Source organism: Pan paniscus, chromosome 2 (assembly GCF_029289425.2).
Source record: "Pan paniscus chromosome 2, NHGRI_mPanPan1-v2.0_pri, whole genome shotgun sequence".
NCBI lineage: Eukaryota > Metazoa > Chordata > Mammalia > Primates > Hominidae > Pan > Pan paniscus.
The window spans coordinates 27,316,270-27,340,337 of NC_085926.1; the positions used below are offsets into that span (position 1 = coordinate 27,316,270).

The following is a 24,068-nucleotide window of genomic DNA, read 5'->3' on the forward strand; positions in this document are numbered from 1 at the left end:
GGGGCACCTCAGCCAATCGGGAGCAGCCATGCTGCGCAGTGCAGAACGCCATAGCGACGGATGACGCCTGCCGGGGAATCGCCGTAGCAACCAGAGACGCGCTAGGTCCACCACCAAGCTTGCAAGCAGAAGAGGCAGCAAGTGATGTTGAAGGCTGTGCTGCAGCCACTTCACCGGAACCTAGAGCTACCTGTGAACAGGTCTCCTACACGTTGAAGATTTTTCTGGATTTAGGGTGTCTAACCTTTGATGGGAAAGGGCAGCTTCATCTTGGAGTGTTTACTTTCAAGAATTGCTATGGGCTAAAAATCAATTCTCTTTAAAAGCAAAGATTTAATCTGATAAGGAATCAATGCAGCATGCTAAATACCTTTCATATGGCATGAAAACGTCTTCAGTTACTCAAGCCACAGGCAATGAGAATATGGTGCCACAGCACCGTATTTTTCACAAAAAGAGTGACCTGGGATTCAAGAAACCTGTATAGTATAACTATCGCCAGTTCGTTTTGTGGCTTTGGGCAAGTCACGTCACCTTTTGTGAAAGTCTGGAGCTTCTTTAAAATTTCTGAACTGCATTAGATAACGCTTTAAAAATATACCTGACATTCTGTAACTTTAAATAAATGAAAAATGCCAATCTATTAAGTGCTTAATTTTGTGCCGGGCACGATTTCAAATTCTTTCCTTATTTCACTTAGTTATAAAATGGAGGCACAAGAAGTTTCCTAAGTAGTCCAGTATGGCAGAGCTAGTGATGGAGTCAGGGTAAAACCTACTTCGAGTCTGGTCTTAACCACGATGATGCTCCTTCGATGATTTCTTCGAGTACTGGGCCCTATTCAACCTCATCTTGGTATCACTAAATGCTCGTGTGTGTGTCTGGTGGTTACATCTTCCCAAACTGGATTTTAAATGAATACAGTGAACCCTAACGTTTTTCTGGTGTGGATAGTAAGTAGGCCCATTGGGTTAACAATACTTAAGCTTGGGTAATTGAAAGCATTTTTTAAAATGAAGACGGTCCTATTTTGGAAATGCAGAAAGGCGAGATAAAAGCCAAACTCTGGTGAGTATAGCAGAACTAATTAAACTTCAGAGATCTAAAACAATCAGGATTAATGTTACCAATAAAACAAAACAAGGTGACGGGGCAGGAAGACCGATGCTGAGTAGAAAAGTATTCTGTACATACATTCTAAATGTTAAGCAGTCGGCCTGGCTTGGTGGCTCACACCTGTAATCCTAGCACTTTGGGAGGCCGAGGCAGGAGGACCACTTGAGGTTAGGAGTTCGAGACCAGCCTGGCCATCATGGCCAAACCCTGTTTCTACTAAAAACAGAAAAATCAGCCGGGCATGGTGGCACATGCTAGTCCCTACTACTCAGGAGGCTGAGGCACAAGAATTACTTGAACCCAGGAAGCAGAGGTGCAGTGAGCCAAGATCACGCCACTGCACTCCAGCCTGAGAGACAGAGCAAGACTCTATCTCAAAAAATAAACATTAAGCAGTGAGACATGACTGCACTGAACTTCTCATCTTCACCAGAATACCAATTGTGCTTCCCATCTTTCCACTACTCAGTAAAATTAAACTCTTAAACTCATGTTTTGGCCATCCCAGAATATTCCTGAACTTCCCTGAAAGCTGCAGAGATTAAGAGGCAAGAATGACACTGCCTCTAAAAGACACATACACTATCATCTCAAATGTTAAGGGTCCCTCTGTAAAATGACACAAAATAAAATCCCACAAGAGATCTTGCACCAAGCTTATAGCTTATATAGCAAGGCTCAAAACTATGAAAACATATTTTTCTAAGGCCTTTTTTAAATGAAATGCATAACGTAAATTATACAGTTCAAAAGTATAACAGCATAATGTCCTAACTACAGCATAAAGGTAACAAATCTGCATGTAAGTAGATATTCAGGATCAACTCAACAAGAAGATAAAACCACTTCCCAAAATTTATAAATACTTTAGCCCAATGGTCTAGAACAAGAAAAGGCTATTTACACACACACACACACAATCTAAGTGGAGGAATGAGAATGATCTTGTAGACTGAAAGCAGAAGGCTGAGTACAATTTGAAGTAAAGGCAGAACTTAAATTGGGCTTTGAAAGAAAAGCAGAAAGGTTTTCTAAACAGCAGAAATGTTTTCATTAAAAGCACAGAGGTAGGAACGTATGGGTCAACCATGAAAAGAAGTGATACTCAAGAGATCAGATATGCCTTTATTGGCCAGATCAAAGAGAGCTAACTCTTTTCCTCTCTCCTCTTACAGAATCTCAAAGGTCTGTAGCTAGGAATTATAAATTGACAAAAAAAATTTTCCCCTAAAATAAATGTAAACTAAATTTTCAAATGAAATTTCCAAAAACATAAGTGTCTATCCCCATCTTATTCCAAAGGCTATCAAATTCATGGTGAGGTTATCAGATGTTTTTCAGTGCAGAAAACACAAAAGGAAAGTGTTCCACACATGCCAAATGAAAAACAAACCAAGACCTGTAATTTGCTATTAAGGAAAATAATTCATAATAAACTAAGTCACTAAAAACAAAGAAAGAGGCCAGGCGTGGTGGCTCACACCTGTAATCCCAGCACTTTGGTAGGCTGAGGCGGGCGGATCACGAGGTCAGGGGATCGAGACCATCCTGGCTAACACGGTAAAACCCCGTCTCTACTAAAAAAAAAACAAAAAATTAGCTGGGCGTTGTGGCGGGCGCCTGTAGTCCCAGCTACTCGGGAGGCTGAGGCAGGAGAATGGCGTGAACCCAGGAGGCGGCTTGCAGTGAGCAGAGATCGGGCCACTGCTCTCCAACCTGGGCAACAGAGCAAGACTCTGTCTCAAAAACAAACAAACAAAAAGCAAACAAACAAACAAACAAAAACAAAGAAAGAAAAGCCCTGGAGAGTTCGGTATTATCATGCAGATCATTACACATCACACAGCAACATTTCTAAAATAGGGGGGAATAAATGGATCAGCCTTTTATTAGCTTTAATATCAATTATTTCTTAACTATCAAACACCTTTGTGAAACAAACACTATTTTATTTTTTTCTCAATGTTTCCTCTTTTCTCTCTCCTACTGAAGCCTAGGAATATTAGGAGGCCGGAAACAGACATCACTCATTTTCCTTCCTCTCCTATCCCATCTCAAGCTGAGAGAGAGATGTGGCTCTTCTAATAATCAGAGTACAAAGTAAAGACAATAGCCAACAACTAATTAAGTAGACTTTTATTGCTCAATCAACTTCAGTAACATCTCCAAAAAAATAGTTTTCATCTAACAATTATGAAACAAATTTGAAAGGCAGGATCATTCACAATATAGACCCAGTAGAGGCTTATACTTCATATAAATGAAAAATATCAGTTCTACAATTTAAATGTTTACTTTGGATTTTATTATAGAAGAAAATATCATTGTAATTATAAAAGCCATAAAAATTGGAACTGTATTGTGAAATTACATCAAGGTATCAGATTTTATATAAATGAACAATAAAATTCAATTTTTATTTATTTAAACGTAGTTAAACATTGGAAGACAATCTCCCCCATGGGGAAGAAAAAAAAAAAAACCTTGAATAATAAAGCAACAAAAGCTACAACACAAAAACTAATCAGTGTGCAAAAATCTGATTAAAAAAACAAAACAAAACTGGGGTTTAACAATTAAGTCAAATGTTGAAGTCAATATGTGCTAATTAAATTTCATTTTAAAAATGATCTTTGGATGATTACATTTCCAACTATGTTTTCCTATAATTGACATTTAATGTTAGTTTTTGAAAAGTTAGAAAAGAAACCAATTTATATGAAGATTGCCAAATTTTGCAATTTGAACACTATTTTAAACTTTGAATGTCCTTAAAGTCTTTAAATTTACTTTCTAAAATAAATAATTGTTGGAATAAACCAAAAGACATTTCACATATTTGCACTGCATACGATAAAAATGATGCGATCTACATAAATAAATTTAAAACATTAAGTTATTTCATATAAACATTTTTAATTACAGCGTTATATCAATGGCTTACACAGTTGAAATCTGAGCACTTTAAAACAGGATTCATATGTTAAACTGCTGAGCACATTTATAGAACTGATGTACATCATATAATCCTTTAAACAGCAAGCTCTGGTGTTATACCTCAGTTTCAGAAAGCATTTTTCTTTCAACAGAATTTTGAACCTGCCTTTGTGAAAGAAAAAAATTAGAAAGCTATATTATACCCACACAGAAAATTTAAGTACGTGGAAGAAATAAACTTTTTTGGATGAAGAAAACAAGTTAATTTTGAGTGGTAAACAAATCTGGTTTACAAATACATGCATTAGCACATAAAATATTTCGTCCTAGACATCTTTACAGAAGACTTGGCAAATATGAACAATGGGATGCCACAGCTTTTTAAAACAACTTTTAACAGATATAAGATCAGTATCATTCACATTCACACAAACATACACACACTTTAGAAAGACTGTGTGCTTGGCTTCGACATATTTAATATCATTAAAGAATATATAGAATCATCCTTTTATCATAAGGAATTTACATCATTGTTTTCTCAAAAGCTGCTATTTTAGATTGAAACAGCATTCAGAAAAAAAGTACATTTCAGATGGTCAGCATCAGGATTTACTACAGACTTTGTAAACAGATATCTATAAATAAATAAACTAGGGTGGAGAAAAGAATATCCTGAGGTGGCTCTGTGGCCAGGGTATTCAGTAGCACTAAGCTCCATTCTGGAAATCAAGGCATCTAAAGAAAGTGCAGGGCTGAATTTATTTTGTAAATGGAATATGTACAGGTTTAATTATTTTGCACCTTGAGGTAAATCAGTACATAGCAACTACTACTGCTTACTACACTTATTTAAGGCAACTTTATTTAAAAATCAATATATGTAGTAAATTATATCTGTCACTGTCTCTCAATGAATGCTATCTATGATTATTTTTCAAAAACAGTGGAAGAAATATAATCACTTAAAACAAGCAGTTAATTACTTAAACATGAGTTACCTTTGCTCTTAAATGGAGTAGTCAGATCATTTTGTCAGTCAAGTAGTCAAAAGAAAGCAGAAACCAGTAACATTTAGAAGCATTGTAAAAACATTTTGAGTGCAAAGTATTTTGCAAGTGACGGTTTTTCTGGCACTGGATAATTACTATACACAATTAAATAAAATCACAGAAACACTATGATCCCAGGTAGTTTTCAGTTTTAAAATTTCTTCCTGTAAAGTAAGTACAGTTGTTACCCCTGATGTCCAGGCACAAGGAAATGATGTGAGGAAATCCTCTTGTTCAGGTACATCAGGGGAGTTTTAAAAATAGCAGCAAATACTGGGGTCTTTGGAAATAATTATGCTGCTACAAATAAAAAGGAATCATTACAATGGAAGCTCATAAACAATAATAAGCACCGTGGGTAATACTCTATCAATTGCCAATAGAGTCTAACTCTTTTTAGGCAGTACCAACTGATGACAGCTACATATTTTCTAAAGAAAAGCAGCTACATTTCCAACCTCTTATCCGAGGCAGAAGTTGAATCCATCATTTTAACTAGACTCTTACAATATGGTCTTAAGAGGAGGACATTACATTAGTTAATAAATAGTTTATAATGAATTTAAAACACCAGACTTGCTAAAATTTCAGCTTTTGGCATTCCTCATGATCCTTTATTAGATTAATTATGTATACTTTTGTAATTTAATTATATGGTTAAAGGGAGCATTGGAATTTCATAAAATTTTCATCCTAATAGTGATGTCACCATTTTTGATATTTCTGTGGCTTCTCAATACTCATTTGATTTTTGTAAATTATTCTCTTGTCAAATCAGTTTCACAACCCCATTCATCCAGTCCTACAGGCTTAACAACATTTATTTCATGTGGAGCTAAAAGTATATAAAAGATGACTAAAAAGATTTGTTAGACTTTAAAAAGCTCAGAAAAGCAAAAACTGATACACAAAATAAAAATGCCATTAATCTGAGCTACATATAAAATGTCTAATTTCCTTTTAAAATATAAATATGGCAGTGCTTTATATCAAAGATGTAAAATCTATCAATTGCTTTAAGATAATAAACATAAATGAAAGTGAGCACCAACTATTTACATTAACAATTTACTCTATTTGTTACTTTTCCAAATGTTTATATAATATTTAAGCATCATATCAAAATAAATATTTTAAAATAAAATCACAGGTAACAAGCTATTAAATGTAATCTACAAAAGTGAAAGAATAACAACATAAAGAGAAAATGAAAGGTAATTCTTAATAAAGTAATACTGATCATAGACCCTTCTGAGAGAATTCTGACTCCTGATTATTTATGCCTACTACTTATAAGAGAATAATAGTCAAGAACTTGAACCTGATGGAAACTAAAGCATTTTAAGACAAAGAGAGACAAGGCAGAGAACAGAGTGGGAATCACTGGCTTTAAAAGAGCATAAGGATTCAGAAAAAAAATTCTACAAAGGCATCAAAATCAACTACTGCAAACTGGCATTGTATAACTTTTTAAATTCAGAAGTTATAAATGGTATGGGTGCTTAATTATCAAATCACCTGCAATTTTACTTGTCTGTCACAATGGATACCTAGATATGAAGGTTTTAAGATTAAAAAAAAATTTAAACATAAAAGTTAAAAACTATCATTATTAAAGTTTCCATTGTTCTACAGTCATCTCTATGGCTAAGAAAATGCCAGTTAGTGAAACATGATGGACATCTACAGAAATGAAACAAAAATAGAGAAGCCCTGAAATGTTACCATTTTTCCCACAGCACTGGTATAGACTCCCTATTCTTCCCATAAAGCACTAACAAAAGTGAAATAATATGTGAAAATTTCAGGAAACACCTAAAAATTATAAACATATAAACAAAGTATCACTTAAGGTTTTTACGAATTGCCACTGATGAACAGAGATTTAAGAAAAGCGGACTGAAAGCATTTCTCCACATCCTTCTACTGCAAAACAGAAAAATTTTTTTTCTAACAGAATAAATATTTGAATAGTTAAGAACCATGTACCTCACTTCAAAGAGAGCATTTCATTAAATACATAGTCTCCACGGTGCTCATTACAAACTCCAGACACTACTTTTAAAAACCCGGTAGTCACACATAAACAGCATGACATACAATATTCTTATATATAGTGACATGATACGCACACATTACATATGTATATATCTATATGTATAATGACTCTTGGTTCAATTCTATAATGAAGTTTCAGCATCCACGTATTTCTTTCTTGGTTCATCTTCAAAACTTATTTTCACACTCACAGGTTTATCAGGACTATTTAAAACAAAGAATTAAAATAAATAATTTTTAAATATAAATATTCAATTCTAAACATGGCTAACAATGAGTATACTAAACCTTCTGAGATTACTATTAACACTACAAACTTATGACTTGCCAATTTTACCTTTTCTAAATCAATAAACATAACTGGAAAAGCAAATATTAAAAATTGTTTTTTAAAAATTGCAAATATTAAAAATCCTCTTTGCAATTTAAATTCATGTTTTTCTTACAACTAAAGAGGGGGTCCTTAAAATAGGGCAGTATATGGTCAGAATCTGTTGGATTACTTTTATTTCACATATGAACAGTTATAGCATGAGACTTTTACTGAAAAATCTATTAATATATGAATCTTTGTTAATATAGATAGGTATCAAATAATTTCCAAGAAGGTTATAAATTTATAAAACTTCTCACCCAAAATTTGATTCATAAATACAAAACCAATACATCTATTCTATATATTCTATATACATATTGGTTTTGTATTTATGAATATGTATTCTATATATAGAGAGAACAAATATTTGAAATATATATATGTTTTTTTGAGAGACAGAGTTTTGCTCTTGTTGCCCAGGCTGGAGTGCAATGGCACAATCTTGGCTCACTGCAACCTCCACCTCCCAGGTTCAAGTGATTCTCCTGCCCCAGCCTCCCGAGTAGCTGTGATTACAGGCATGCACCACCATGCCCAGCTAATTTTTGTAGTTTTAGTAGAGATGGGGTTTCACCATGTTGGTCAGGCTGGTCTCGAACTCCTGACCTCAAATCATCCACTCACCTTGGCCTCCCAAAATGTTGGGATTACAGGCCTGAACCACTGCACCCGGCCGACCTATTCTATATTTTCAAGTTAGTATCACACAGTGACTCCACGTACATGGATTTAATTGATTAATTGTAACATATGAATATCTGGGTTCTGGAAAAAGTTTTCAGAAAGTGTAAAAACACACTATGGTTTGCTGTCTTCTCCAGACAAACTGAAGAATAGACCCCAATCCCCAAACATTTTCCTGTTAAACAACATAGCCAAGACATTCTCTTTCTTCCTATGTGATTTTGAAGTGCAGGACAACCCAAACAAAAGGCAGAAGCATAAAAAATGTTAGTTATTATTGTAAGGCCTTTATTTTTTATGATAATTATACTAACAAGGCCAGAGGTGCTGACACAGTGTGAACAATTACTAATAGTAAAAAGAATATTTAGAAAAATTCTGGCTGTACTGAATGATCCAAAATTACAAAGAGTTTAACTTTAAAACTCTTTAAGATCAAAGACAGAAGAAAGGAAACAGCCAGCTGAGAAATTAGAACTCAGATGACAGAAGAGAAAAACATATGATAGAGAGTAGGTAGGAAAAAGGTTCTAAAAGAGGGTAGTGAAAGAATGAGAAAAAGCTAATCAATTATTGTCAGAAGACAGAGCTAAGACAGCAAGTGAACAAAAACAGCTATATGACTGAAGGCCTAGAAAAGTTTTCATCTGATGCCCAAGCAGAATATACAGACACCCAACATAGCATCTCACACAAACTGTACATAAAAAAGAAGAATTTTCTGAGTATGAATGACTGAGCACCCTAGAAGACAGTAATTCATTTCTCCAGAGGCTTAAGGGATTAAAGTACTAATGATTACCAAACAGAATCCCTGAGGGCTTAGTTCTTGAAGTGAGAACAAAAGAAAGAAAAAAGGTTACATAACAAGAAATGTAAGAAAGAGGTTACAAAATACTTTCAATACATGGTCCACTGTAAAACTGAATGGTCTTTATGTCAATGGATTTGATTTCTTCCAAATATCTCCAAGCAAAATGTTTACCTCACCTGAACAAATGGCATACTAAACCAAAACACAAGAAGGGAAACAACTTGTGTTTTTCTCTTTTCTTAGACCATCACAGAGCATGATTGAAATAGTATTCAATTACAGTATTTAATCCCTAATAGTTATCTAATCTTTATATGGTTTCTGATCTTTTTTATGTTTATTCCATACTGCTATATGAAATTTACTTTTATGATAAAATAGCTCAGATTATTATTACTATTTTTTGAGACAGAGTTTCACTCTTGTCCCCCAGGCTGGAGTGCAATGGCATGATCTGGGCTCACTGCAAGTGACCTCAGATGATCCTGACCTCAGATGATCTGCCCACTTCAGCCTCCCAAAGTGCTGGGATTACAGGTGTGAGCCACCGTGCCTGACTCAAATTATTTTTTAAAATAGGTAACTGTAAATTAAAAGACAAAAACATAATCATTATTTATACCTTATTCCAAGTATACATTAAAATGATGGATGAAAGAAAGAAAGGAATGAAGCTATCATAAGTAAATGAAAATTGGCTACAGTTAGAAAACACACAAATAGTTATAACTACCTCATGTTAGATCTGGTTACTTTGGCATTCTCAGTATTCATGGAAAGTGCCTTCCACTGTGCAGTTTTGGCCATTTCATCTGATATGTTAACAATTGAGGGATCAACACTGAAGAACAAATACACTTTTTGGTTAGTATTCAGTACTTGCAAAAGCATTAATATTGTCATTCTTATTATCTGCTTTCATCAACTAAATTGAGAAAACCTTTGCCAGATATCAGAATTTGAATTCTGTTACAAAGTCCTTATGAAGAATTACATCTTTCTTTCTAATCGAAACTAGGAGTAAGATTAAGATTAAGTAAGTTAGCAAGATTTATTTATGGAACTTTGCTTCAGAATCCAATTTGGGGTTTCAGTAGTACTTCGGCAGCACTCTAGCAATGATGCCCTCTGATCACCTTGGCTGAAAATATGTTACTGAAATAACATACGACTATGTTAATGTGCTTATACATACAAAAAAAATACAATCTCAAGTCGACTAGAAAACGTTTATAATTGGCACACATTTAATCTTATCAAATAAATACTCAAAGTATGTAAGGAAAACTTAAGATTATGATTTTTAAAATCTTATTTTTCATAGCTATAGCTTTTACAAATCATTATAAAGAATGCTTGGAAAGATAACACTCTGAAATTGAAAACAAAGCTCTGAAAATATTTCAACAGCTAACACAAAATAGCCTCATGAGTACCACTTTTACCTGTTATTCACATATTTAGTGTGATAAAGGTGGTATTTTATCAAGTTTATCATAATTAAAAGAACAGAGTAGGCCGGGCATGGTGGCTCACGCCTATAATCCCAGCACTTTGGGAGGCCAAGGCGGGTGGATCACGAGGTCAGGAGTTCGAGACCAGCCTGGCCAACATGGTGAAACCCCGTCTTTGCTAAAAATATAAAAATTAGCCGGGTACGGTGGCACTCGCCTGTAATCCCAGCTACTTGGGAGGCTGAGGCAGGAGAATCTCTTGAACCCGGGGGGCAGAGGTTGTAATGAGTCGAGATTGCACCACTGCACTCCAGCCTAGGCGACAGAGCAAGACTCCATCTCCAGAATTTAAAAAAAAAAAAAAGAGTACTATCCATTTATTACAATAAGAGAAAAATGATTCTGTTTCTATATTTCTATGAAAATTACTTCAAGACCTCAAATCCAATAATATCCATAAATAATTAATTTGGGGCTCAAGGTTGTCCATCATAAGTAATAGGAAAGTATCATAAAGTTAATACAAATACATTTGCAAGTCCTTTTTCTTGGATTAAAAAATACATTCAGACAAACAAGATACAAATACAAATGTCAAATTAGGTAATGTTAAATTAACAGTGTGATGGCAACTAGTTTACAAATGACTAAACAGCAGTCATTTAGAAAGTGCTCTGTTCATACTTAAAATCAGAATGTTGTTTACAAATTTAAGATTGAAGAGAAGCGTGAGGAGGTCACTGAAAAGTCTCTATGAATGGCTTCTTTACCTTCGCCAGGTCAGATTTTTAAAAGTACACAAAATCTGAATACCCAAGTTTATAATGGCATAGCCATCCAACTTGAAACTTTGCCTACCCCGAGTAAACATTTATTCACTTGGTTGCCAACTTCAAATAAGTGAAGAAAGGAATTCCTGATAAACCTTCTAGCTTCTAAATATCCTCCACTATGAAGAAGGTATATATTTTTTTCCCTCAAAATGAAATTAGATGGGAAAAAATTTGCCTGCATTACATAAATTATTTTCATCTTTTATAAGGGCTTTACAGTTTCCAAATACTTTCATATACTATCTCACTTGATCTTCCACACAAATAATCCAAAGCTATTTAAGATATAAAATTCTGGCAAATAAGCACATTAGCCATTTCCTGGCATTCCTGATGGAAAAAACTTTAAACATAGCCACATTAATCATGGCTTATGACACCACTTAAAAGACAAAAGGAAAACTACAGATATCCATCTTTTTCTTTATCAGACTATAGACTCCACTTAAATTTGTCAAGGTCCATATATAATTACACTGAAAAAGTGATAAAGCAGGATATAAAAATTAAGCACAAATACTCTCGGCAAATTGGTGATAATTACTAACAACCATCATGGTAGTTCCTATACTCTTTTTAGAAGTACATCAATGAAGCTAATATATTAAATCATTTAACAAGTATTTCTAGAACCCAGCAAAGCAGATCGCTGTGGCTGGATATATTAAATATCCATATTAAATGCCTCTATGCTTGGCATTTAAAGTATATAAAAATTTGAGGGAAATATTAATACAGAATAATACCAATAGTGAAAATTAATAGCAAAACGTATAGAGGAAAATTAGTTGAATTCATTCATCACAACTAATCAACATGTACAAGTCAAATGTTACTCCTGTAAAAGCTCTAAATAGCTAAAAAAAAACAAAAGAAAGAAAGAAATGGAAGTTAATTAAATACCAATAAAACATTTTCTATCAACTGGTCAGGGAAGACACCTGTATATTTTCTAAGACTGATTTCGCTAACTAATCAGAAATGGAATAGATGTGTAGAAATAGGAGGGCCAGGCACAGTGGCTCATGCCTGTAATCCCAGCACTTTGGGAGGCCAAGGCAGGGGGATCACCTGAGGGCAGGAGTTTGAGACGACCACTGTGGCCAACATGGTGAAACCCCATCTCTACTGAAAGTACAAAAAGTAGCTGGGCGTGGTGGCAGGCGCCTGTAATCCCAACTACTTGGGAGAACCCAGCAGGCGGAAGTTGCAGTAAGCCGAGATCACACCATTCCACTCCAGCCTGGGGAACAAGAATGAGACTTCATCTCAAAAAAAAAAGAAAAAAAATACAAATCAGGTGTGTACACAAATGTAAGTTGTTATTATTATCATTATTTTTGAGACTGAGTCTTGCTCTGTTGCCTAGGCTGGAGTGCACTGGCATGATCTTGGCTCACTGCAATCTCTGCCTCCTGGGTTCAAGCAACTGTCCTGCCTCACTGTCCTGAGTAGCTGGGATTACAGGCACCACCACACCCAGCTAATTTTTGTATTTTTAGTAGAGACAGGTTTCCCCATGTTGGCCAGGCTGGTCGTGAACTCCTGACCTCAGGTGATTCACCTGCCTCAGCCTCCCAAAGTGCTGGGATTACAGGTGTGAGCCACCACGCCAGGCCTCTAAGACTGATTTCTCTAGCTAGTCAGAAATGGAATAGATGTGTAGAAATAGAAATCAGGTGTGTACACAAATATAGGTTAATCTTTTAAAACTACGAAAGTCTGCATTTCCCAACCTCTATATCTTTAGTTCTTAAATTTAAATATAAATCATCAAAATCACGAATAATGAATTATACATAAAATATTCATTCTTGCATCATATGAACCCTCACCGCCAATAATCAAATCACATCTTTGAAAACTAAGAGACTTCTAGGGCCTCTAAACATAGTTACATATTGGAAGGCTATCAGAAAATGAATTACTGGTATTTGAATGGACACTGACAAAGATTACTGAAAACGTTTATTTTCCAGCACCCACAGACCCCAGCCCTAATGAAGGGCACAAAGGAAAAAGCCACACTACTGGGAACATGGAAATATTCTCAGACTCATGTACTGATTTTAAACTTCACTAAGATAGATGGAGTGATAGAAGACAAGCAAATTTTATTGGCTTGGCATGGAAGTTAGTTTAAGTCCAGCTTGGGTTAGTTCAAGTCCAGCTTGGGTGGGAAAGGAGCAAGGGACTTCCTTTTCAAATTGTGTGAAGCCCTCCTTTAGTTGATACACCATATGCAGATTGTATCATCTTTTATAAAATAGAAATCATCACTTTAAAGAAGCATTATATGACTTATTAATACATTTGACATGCATATAAAAGTTTTAGAGCATAAAGTCATATCTCACCTATATTTTAGGGCCTTGACTGGAATTTGCAAGAGACTTCCCCCTTCAAATGGAAGGTGCACAGTATCATCATCATCTTGAAGCATCCGTTCAGCTTCCTTTATAACACATGTGTGAAGAGGTTACTTTTCCCAGAATATTTTCCAAGAGAATTGGCTAATTTATAATATTTTAAAGACTTAGAAACCCAAACTGACATTATTTAAATATAACTGCCATTACTGAAAAATTTTATAATCATGAACACATACTTGTAACATAAAATAAAAACAACCACTTGTAAAACATGACTAATTTAACTTTCATTTCTTTATGTAAATCACTGTCACTTATACTATTTAAGATTTAACTACAATTTAACTACATAAATGTGATTATCAATTATTATGTAGGTTTATAATGAGAGATAACATTCTGTGAAACCTTATCACAATACAATATGAGTAGAATGTCATTTGGATAAGGCAGGGTTTCTCAACCTCAGCAATACTGACATTTAGGGTATAATATTTATCTTTTGTAGTAGAAGTCCTGTGTATATAGAGTATTTCACAGCACCTCAGAATTCTACCTATCAGATGCCAGTAGCAGCCCCTCCAGTTATAACAATCAAAAATATCTCAGAAATTGAAATACTCTCGGCAATGTCTCAAATACTCTCAGACTAACAACTGAGAGTTGTTTAATTCCCTCCAGCCCACCCCAGTGATAATTACTAATAACCATCATGGTACTTCCTATACTCTTTTTAAAAGTAAATCAATGAAAGTACTATCTTAAATCATTTAGCAAATGTTTATAGAACCCAGCAAAGCAGACCACTCAGGCTGGTTAAGATCAAGGCTCAAGCTCAGGTTGAGACCAACTTGGACAGTGGACACGGAAGAAAATTATGTTGTTAATAATGGCGGTGATCGATAGGACAGTAGAGGAGACACTGAGAGAACATTCATATTTCTTTTCCTTACTAATAGAAATTTGACTATTTTGAGGTGTCAATTTGCCTAGATCCTAAAAACAAACAAACAAAAACAAAAACAAAAACCTCTAAACTGAATCTCCCAGCATTCCTTACAAACTCAGTAGGATCATGAGGTGCAAGCAGAACTTACTGGATGACATTCTGGAAAGACTCCTTAAACTTGACAATATGGTGAAGCTATTTTGCCTTCTATCCCTTCCTTTTTCCTGCTGTCTCTAATGCTAACATGACACCTGGAGTCTGACAGCCATTTTGATTCATGAAGTGAAGATGAGGATGGCAACCATATGCTGAGGTCAGGAGAAAAGTAACAAGGAGCCCCTGATAACTTTGTGGGGCTTAACACTGCATCACTTGCTCTCAAGAATTCTTTTACTTGAAACACAAGAATAACCTTGTGTTTAAAGGCCACTTTTACTTTTGTTTTTTGTTATATATGACGAACCTCATTCTAATTAATACAGAAAGTAATAAACAGGCAATTTGGCCCATATATTTTATAGGTAAATTATATTCTATTTGAAAAAATCATGAAAAACTCATACAGGCCAGGCACAGTGGCTCACGTCTATAATCCCAGCACTGTGGGGGACCAAGGCAGGCAGATCACCAGAGGTCAGGAGTTGAAGACCAGCCTGGCCAACATGGTGGAACCCTGTCTCTACTAAAAATACAAAAATAAGCCCAGTTTGGTGGCGGGTGCCTGTAATCCCAGCTAGCTTGGACCCGGGAGGTTGAGGTGGTTGCAGTGAGCCGAGATCATGCCACTGCACTCCAGCCTGGGCCACAGAGCAAGACTCCATCTCAGAAGAAAAAAACAAAAAACCCTCATACGTATTTACATATATAACTCTGAAGAAAACCAAAATCTTAATTTTAAAAATCTGGTGTCTTAATTCAAATTAATATTCTAATTAGTATCTAGTTAAAGAATTTTAATTTTTGTTGAAAAATAAACATAAAATCAATAAAATTTTAATCTCTATTTAAACAGGACCATACATTTAAAAATATGTGTCTTTCTTATCTTTGGTTTTCAAACAATACTCTGAATGGGAAAATGGAGCAAGGAACTACAATCAACAAAACCATCAATGCTATATAGTCAAGTCTCTACTTTTCCTTCTTATTAACCGATACTATCGAGTTGGTTATTCAAAATCAAATTCCAATTCAGAATAAAGTTATTTATGCTTAAATCTCAGCATACAAATCAACTAATGGTGGTACACAGTAAGTGCATATAAAGACTAAAACTTTATTATACTTTTTAAAAAAGATAATTACTTAAAAATCCTTTTTGTCATTATGTATGCCAATTATTAAAACGCTATTAAAATTAAATATATGCTAAAATTTATGTTAAATGTATTTAAAGTTTTCTCAGATAATATACTCTGATGTATAACTATTTTGTGTTACCTATATTTTAATATTGCTAAAACTCTAATTCTTCTGATTGCTGATTTAGTAAGCACATGATTTGTAATTTTTGAAAAGTATTACTGTGTCAGAGCTATGGAGGTACAACACAGTGAAATGGTGAAGAGCCTACATTTGGAACAGTTACCTAACCACTCTCTGCCTGCTTCCTCATTTGTAAAATGGAGATAACAACAGTACCTACTACACTATAAAGTTCTTAGAAGGATGAAAGGAACTGATTCATGTAAAGTGATTATAATGGTGCCTGCAATATGGTGCAAAATATTAAATAAGGAAGTGGTGTAAGTTTAAAATTGTTATCTTTTTACCTCTTTCTCTTTTTTCTTTTTGTCATCTTCTTTCTTTTTCTTACTTTCTGGCATAAGATCATCAAGCCAACTAAGTTCTCTCTTCGTGAAACACAGGTCCATGAGTTTGCGCACAAACACTAATGCAAGAACCTTTAAAAAGTGGGGAAGGAAATATTAAGTAACACATAATACAAACTGTATCACTTAAAGAGGAAAAGCATATTTATTAAATCTTATAAAAAATGCTTCATATAGTTTAAAAATTATTCACACATCATTTTGTTTCAAAGGAATTGAGTCAATTATTTATCTTTTTTTACTTTGTGCTAAAAAAAAAAACTATAAAGAGAGGAAAAAAGGAAATGGCATTCTTAACCTTCTCCTGAATAAATCCCTTGCACTACGCATAAAATTATGAAGCAGGTTAAACACTGAATATCAAAGCAAAAAACAATTTTTAAGACATTACATATTATGTAAGTATATATAATTTTTAAAAATCTCTTCAACAATGCATTAGAGTACCTATTCCCAACATTAGGTTTTAACTTTTCAATCATATGGGAGAAATGAACTAATACTTTAATTTGCTTTAACTGCTGCTGAAGATGAGCATGTTTTTGAATGCTGACTGGCCAATAAGATTTCCACTTCTGTATCTGCTATTTCCTAAACTTGGACTGTTTTTTCTGTTGGTTTTTATGACTTTTGTTTATGCATTTATGAGTTCTGTGTAGTTTGAATAGAAATTTTTTATCTGCCTTATATGTTACAAATATTTTCTCCCAGTTCACAGTCTGATTTAACTGTTTTTTATACTTTTTGAACATATAAGAAACATTTAATTATCATGTGGTCAAATATAGCATATCTTCCTTTTACACTTGGGTTTTCCTATCTTCTTTGAAAAGTTAGTCCCAATCAATGGATTATACAATACTCTTTTACATTTTCCACTACAATTTATTTTACCATTTAAATACTGAATTCAATTTTGATTTCTGAACATGGTCTCAGATAAGGAGTACAACATTACTTAGCTTCCAGTATACATTTAAATCGTCCAATACTAAATTCTCCCATACAAAAGAAATACTACCTTTAATGAAATAACCTGCTTATGGTATTCAAGTGATAAAATTCCAATGTATTCAGATACATTTCTGGACGCATTTGTCTATTTTTCTGATTTGTCTATTCATATGCCAATTCTATATTATGGTGGCTACACTGACTTGTCAGCAATTTTTAAATATTTGGTTATTAAAACAGTACAGTATCAGCACACGAACAGTGAAGTAGATGGCAAAGCAAAGCCCTCTATGCTCAATCCTAGCCAGGAATCCTTCTTAGTTATAATTATCATTATCTTGTTATTCTCTAGTAGTTATGTCTTTCTTTCTAATGAATATGTAATTTACATACAGAAAAATTGAAAAATAGCATGTGTACAGTTTGACACTTTTGACAAATGTATATACTACTCATATAATGCACACCCGGACAAGATACAGAACATTTCTACCATCCATGTTTTTGAGTCAGGCATTTATTTTTTATTTATCCAGTTCCAAATTATTTATCCAGTTCACAATGACACCACCCCCCACCCCAACACATACATTCAGATAAAACTCCAGTAGAATCTGTACTTGGCACTATATTACATTTAAATGCGATTTTTCAGAAAACTGAAAGTTTTATAATATGAAATCTTTAAAACAAAGAACACGGTATTTGTTCAGGTCTTATTTGCTGTCCCTTAATACTGTTATTGATTGAATTTTGTTCCCCATTAAAGACAGTTAAGTCCTAACCTCCAGTACCTCAGAATATGAACTTATTTGGAAATAAGCTGTTGAAGAACACCATGTGACAACAAAGGCTCCAACTTCAGTTACCCAGCTGCAAGCCAAAGGAATGCCAAAGACAGCCAACAAACCTCCAGAAGAGAGGAAGAGACAAGGCAGGATTCCCCGCTGGAGGCTTCAGAAAGAGCATGTCACTGCCCACCCCCACATACTGCCTCTGGTTTGTGGTACTTTGTTACAGCAGCCCTTGGAAGCTAATACAAATGCTATTATAAAGTCTTTTTCTTTAAAGGGGTCTTTCTTTTAAAATTTATTCTTAAGTACTTTATGGTTTTTGATCATTGAGAGAGACTGCCTACTAATTCATCAAGTTTTCTAACATCCAGCCACCCTCACACAATTCTTATTAATTCTATTAAGGGCTCAGTCTTTTTTGTTTTTAACTAAAATCACTTGGGTTAATAGGTATACAATGACATTTTCAACAAATATGTTAATAATTGCTTTGAAGCCAAAGTATCATTGTCTATCTACTTAAGATATATTACTCTTAGAAATTCTGCTAAATTTGTTTACTTGCTAATATTTTAGTTTAAGGTTTCTGCATTTATATTAGTAAGAAGGCAGCATAAATCTTTTGTGCAACTTAATTAGCCTTGGGTATTAATAACTTGTCAGTGTTTTTTGAGAAAAATTGCATAGGTTTCCATCTTTTCCTTTGGTCTAGAATAATTCAAGAGGGTACTGTAATGATCTGTTCTTTAAAATTAAGCTTTTAACCAATCTGACCCTGATACTTTAAGGACAGGTCTTTAACCACTTTTCCAGTTTCTTCTATGCAACTGGGCTATACACAAATTTTATACTTCCAGTGTCAATTTTGGAAATTTAGATATAGTATGAAAATAATCCATTTGTTCCAGGTCAGAGGTCAGCAAACCATAGCACCTGAGTTAAATTTCATCCACCATCTATTTTTGTATAGCCCATAACCTAAGAATGTTTTTTTACAGATAAACATTTGGAATTAATTTGATGGTAGAGAACAATAACCATGAATCCCAATTAAGTAAAATAATGTCAAATAAAAAATAATTCCATTCTTCTAATAGTCCTATATTTTTAAAATTATTTTTAAAATTTCATCAATAAGATTACGTAAGTACCCACATAATACTCTCGTGACCTACAAAGCCTAAAATGTTTACTATCTGGCCCTTTACAGAAAAAGTTTATTGACCTCTGCTCTAGATATTCAAATTTATTGATATTCATGCAAGTGTTATTTTCATCAAGTTCCTTGAATCATCTCCATATCTCTGGTTATCGCTCTTTTCTCCTCCTCAATCTTGTATATCCATTCTCTTATTTTCTTCTTTACATGTGCTTGGGAGTGGTTTATCCATTATTGATTTTTTTAAAAAAACAACTTAGTTGCATTGAAGTCTTCTTGAATAATAAAGGCAATGAAGTGCATACACCTTCCTCTCAGTGTAACTTTAGTTGTGCTCAAAGTTTTAGACAGACATTGTTATAATTTTCTCTCTTTCAATACCTCTAAGATGGTTTTTTAACTGTTTTCTATTCAGAAATTATTTAGAACAGTGTTTAATTTCCAAATATTTAAGATTATTTTAGTGGCTTTCCATTATTTATTTCTAATTTAACTGTTTTTAGAAAATACTACTTGAGTAATTTTTATAGCTTTTTAAATTCTGTAAGGTTTTCTCTGTGGCCATGTACAAAACCAATTTTTACATAGCATTTACAGAAGAATGTACATTCTCTATTTGTAAAATGCAATATTCTGTGATAATTTAATGAATTATATTGTCTTATTAAAGTCATCGGTAGCCTTCATTACTTTTTAACTTCCACATCTGTCAATTTCTGAAAAAGATACATCAAAATATTTTAATAATGAACCATGTTGTTTTGGTTCCTTTGCTTTTACATTTGAAAATGTATTTGCTCCATGAACGTCCTGAATTCTGAAGTTATTTAAAAATACAAAACCGAGTCCTATAGCCTAAGGACTAAAAAGCAAAACAAACAAAAATTTACAAAATAATAAAATTGAAGCTGGGAAACAACTGCTTTGTATCTAATAACAGCTAATTCACATTTTCAAACACCTAAGGTACTTAAAACGCATTATTCCTTTTCTCAAAATCAATTATAAATATTAATAAAAAATTACTGTAAACATATTATTAATTAGTGACAAAATAAGTCTGAAGAAATCTTACCATCATGGGAAAAACCACTGCAGCTGCTGAAACTTTTATCACCCATAAAAGGACCAAACAAGTAAGCTGAATGACTGTGAAAATATGGACCTTCCAGAGCGGCACATAACGGAGGTATATCAAATCAGGCTGATGCTTAGCAGGCATTCCAAATAATTTTATACGGTCAAATAACTACATATAGAATAAAAAACAAACAAAGAAGTTTTCAATAAAATATTTCTGCTATTTAGGAGAAGAATCTATACTCAACTTTAGGATTTCGTGTATTAAATTGTAACTTCCTTGACATTTTCTGATAGTACAGGAGAATGTTACAGCAAGCATTCTCTGGATCCAAAGTGGGGTCGGGTGGGGGAGGGTGGCAGGTGGGAACCAAGCAACCACTTGCACTGCTGTAATTTATTTAATCAGAAAACTCAAGCCAAAATGTTTAATTCAGAGGATTAAAATATCTAGATAAACTTATCTGCCATAATTGAATGCACAAGTCATTTATCTCTTTGTTTTCTAATGTGCATGACAAAAGAATAGTCTGAGTGACTTCTAAGGTTCTTCACAAATTTAACCAGAAAATAACTTGAGATAACAATTACAATTCTTCACTAATTGAAAATAAAACTGAGCAAATGCCTTCATCTTTTTGAGCTTTAATTTCCTCATTAACACACTGTGAATAAGATCAGCCCTAATCATCTCACAAAACTCTTAAAAATCAGGTGAGATAACGAAATAATTTCTTGACCAGTGAAGAGTAGATCCTGGATGGTGTTGAAAAAATAAAGATGCTTTCCTGCCACTAGCCTATGAGTTGGAAACTTTAGATAACATCCTTTTCATGAGAAGAGGTGGTCATGTAGCGCTAACTGTGCTTTATGATCGTTTTTTTGTGTGTGTTTGTTTGTTTGTTTTTTGAGACAGGGTCTCACTCTGTCACCCAGGCTGGAATGCAGTGGCATGACTACAGCTCACAGCAGCCTCAAACTCCTGGGCTCAAGCAATCCTTCTACCTCAGCCTCCTGAGTAGCCAGCACTACAAGTACACACACCACAGCCGGCTAATTTTTAAAGGTTTTGTAGAGGCAGGATCTCACTGTGTTGTCCAGGCTGGTCTCAAACTCCTGGTCTCAGGTGACACTCCTGCCTCAGGCTTTCAGAGTGTTGGGATAACAGACGTGAGTAACGATAGCCAGCCTAAATGTATTATACTAAAATTACATTAGTACAAATCTTAAGAAGTTTTATTAGGTTGTTTCCCAGTAACTATTAAAACAAAACAAAATAATGAAACCACTGGCTTAGCTAATAATCTTCAATAAGTCCTTCTATTTCTGTTTCCTGATTTATATTAGGATTTCTTCCTTTCCTCTCTCCCAAATGGTTAATGTTTTGAGGATCACAAAATGATGTATATGCTAGGCTTCATAAGCTGTATTGTGTTACACAAATGGCGGGTCTTGCTATTTTTATAGGAAACTAGTATCTACCTTTTTAAGTACCAAAACTTTTTTTCAATACAATCCTTTTGATCTTCCCTCTCACTATTCTAGTCTTTATTGAGTTATAGGGCTTTTCATTGGCTTCAATTAAAAACAGGTAAGGACCATGTCAGCTCACGATCTCACTCTCTGGAGGAAAAAATGTACAGTAAGCAAACAATCACTTGGCAAATGTCTGAAGTCATCAGTTAGAAAACTAACCTCCCCTCAAAATGTCAGAGTTGAGAATAAATCACTACCATCATTAAAACAATCTTTGCATACTTAAAATTATCAAGTTTCTATAGAAAATCATTAAATACTTAAAACTTGCCTGGATTCCTTTTAATGAGGAAACTCCCATATAAAGGAAAACACCATACAGAACAGGCATTGGAATAAACTGTAAATAAAATGAACACAATTAGAACTCATGAGTAGTAAGTAAACAAAAACATAATCAGTGAGTAATTATAGGGCTAGAATTAAAAGATTTTTCAATCATGAGGATTAGACCGACCTAACATTTCCACACATAAGAAAATTGCTAATATACAATAACCTGCTTGAAAAATGACTCATCTTCTACATGCTGCTTCCTAAAAAGGGAGTATGTTCACTTAAGATCAGGAGTACTGCAGTCAGACTTAGTTTTAAGTCAAACTTAACTTTCTGTACCTCAGTTTCTATATCAGATTGCTGTGAAGATTCAATGACTTCAAATACATAAAACACTCAGAAAAGCTCTGATACATATTAAGCACACAAAAAGTGACAACCATTATCATTGCTATCACTACCTGCTGCACTGAATATTAAGCAGTAGCCTTTACTGAATATAGTAAGTAAAATCCACCTCCAAAATAAAATCCTTACTACTTTGGCAGTTATGATGATCCCAAACTGTCTACACAGTTCACACCTATTCATCCTGCAAGAAAGTCTGGCTATTAACAGAGCCCATCCATTTACTCAAAACCACAAAAAGCACTCTGACCTAAGGGAGAAGTGTACTATAAGGAACAACAAATTAAAAAACTACAGAGGAAAACCACATCTACTACATCTCTTCTCAACAACCTAGCGTGTCTTTCTAAGGACACTGGAAAAAAAGAAAACAGTTTATGAAGCAGACGTATTTTAAAAAATCTAAGCAATGCCTGTAATCTCAGCATTTCGGGAGGCTGAGGCGGGCAGATCACTTGCGGCCATAAGTTCGAGACCAACCTGGCTAACATAGTGAAACCATCATCTCTACCAAAAACACAAAAATTAGCTGGGCATGGTGGCACGTGCCTGTAGTCCCAGCTACTCGGGAGGCTGAGGCCAAGAATCATTTGAACCCAGGAGGCAGAGGTTGCAGTGAGCCAAGATCATGTCACTGCACTCCAGCCTGGGTGATGGAGTGAGACACTGTCTCAAAAGAAAAAAGAAAAAAAAAATGCTAGGAAAAAGAAATAAGAATGGGAAAAGCTCATGAAAATTAAATCTATAAATATCAAAATAACTAAAATTTTGTAGTAATAATTTTCATAAGACTGAAGACCAAGATAATGATATGAAAAAAGGAGAAAATTTTCTTTAATAGCAAGGGGGAGGAGGGATAAGAATATTAGAACAAATCCAAAAGGTCTGAGATCTGTTTAGCTGGAGTTGAAGAAATTTGTAACAGAGACAATAGACGAAAAGGGAAGTAAACAGGGGAAGAAAATTCTCACAGCAGAAGGCACAGGTTTCTTGAGGAAACCAACAGAGACTAAGCAGGGTAAATGAAAAGCCCCTAACTGCCTCCCTAAGTATCTGAATGAGTTTTCACAAAAACAGAAGTTAAAAAAAATTTTTTTTGGTTTATCTTAAAGAGGGAAAAGGTCTCCATAAAAGTACAAAAACCAAATAGATTTCAGATTTCTCATTAGAAAATTGGTCTCCAGAAAACAATGACTTTAAGATCCAAAAGAAAACTATTTTGAATATCTAACTATGGATCAAATGTTGAGGTAAATAGAAACATTTTGAAATATGCAAGAACTCTCAATAAGTTCACCACTAATGGTACCATGTGTAAAAAGAATTTATCAATACAAAAAATGAATACAAGAAAAAGGGGAACCTGCATATACAATTTTTTTAC

The 24,068-nt window shown here is 34.2% G+C and overlaps 1 protein-coding gene across 9 annotated transcripts in view; it reads right to left on the bottom strand.

The window, feature by feature from the left end:
• Nucleotides 1-3,237: 3,237 nt before the first annotated feature.
• The window catches only part of SLC4A7 (solute carrier family 4 member 7), a 111,488-nt gene continuing 90,657 nt past the window's right edge, over nt 3,238-24,068 (bottom strand). For 5 of the 9 annotated variants that reach the window (XM_034956003.3, XM_034956002.3, XM_063602225.1 and 2 more), the window contains 6 exons: nt 22,272-22,340; nt 20,460-20,633; nt 16,418-16,549; nt 13,682-13,779; nt 9,771-9,878; nt 3,238-7,367 (listed from right to left, as the gene is read on the bottom strand). In XM_034956003.3, the coding sequence (XP_034811894.1) occupies nt 7,286-7,367; nt 9,771-9,878; nt 13,682-13,779; nt 16,418-16,549; nt 20,460-20,633; nt 22,272-22,340 (663 nt within the window). In that variant the 3' untranslated portion in view covers nt 3,238-7,285. The remainder of the gene's footprint in view (nt 7,368-9,770; nt 9,879-13,681; nt 13,780-16,417; nt 16,550-20,459; nt 20,634-22,271; nt 22,341-24,068) is intronic. The other 4 variants (XM_034956006.3, XM_034956005.3, XM_034956008.3 and 1 more) reach the window with 1 other exon arrangement.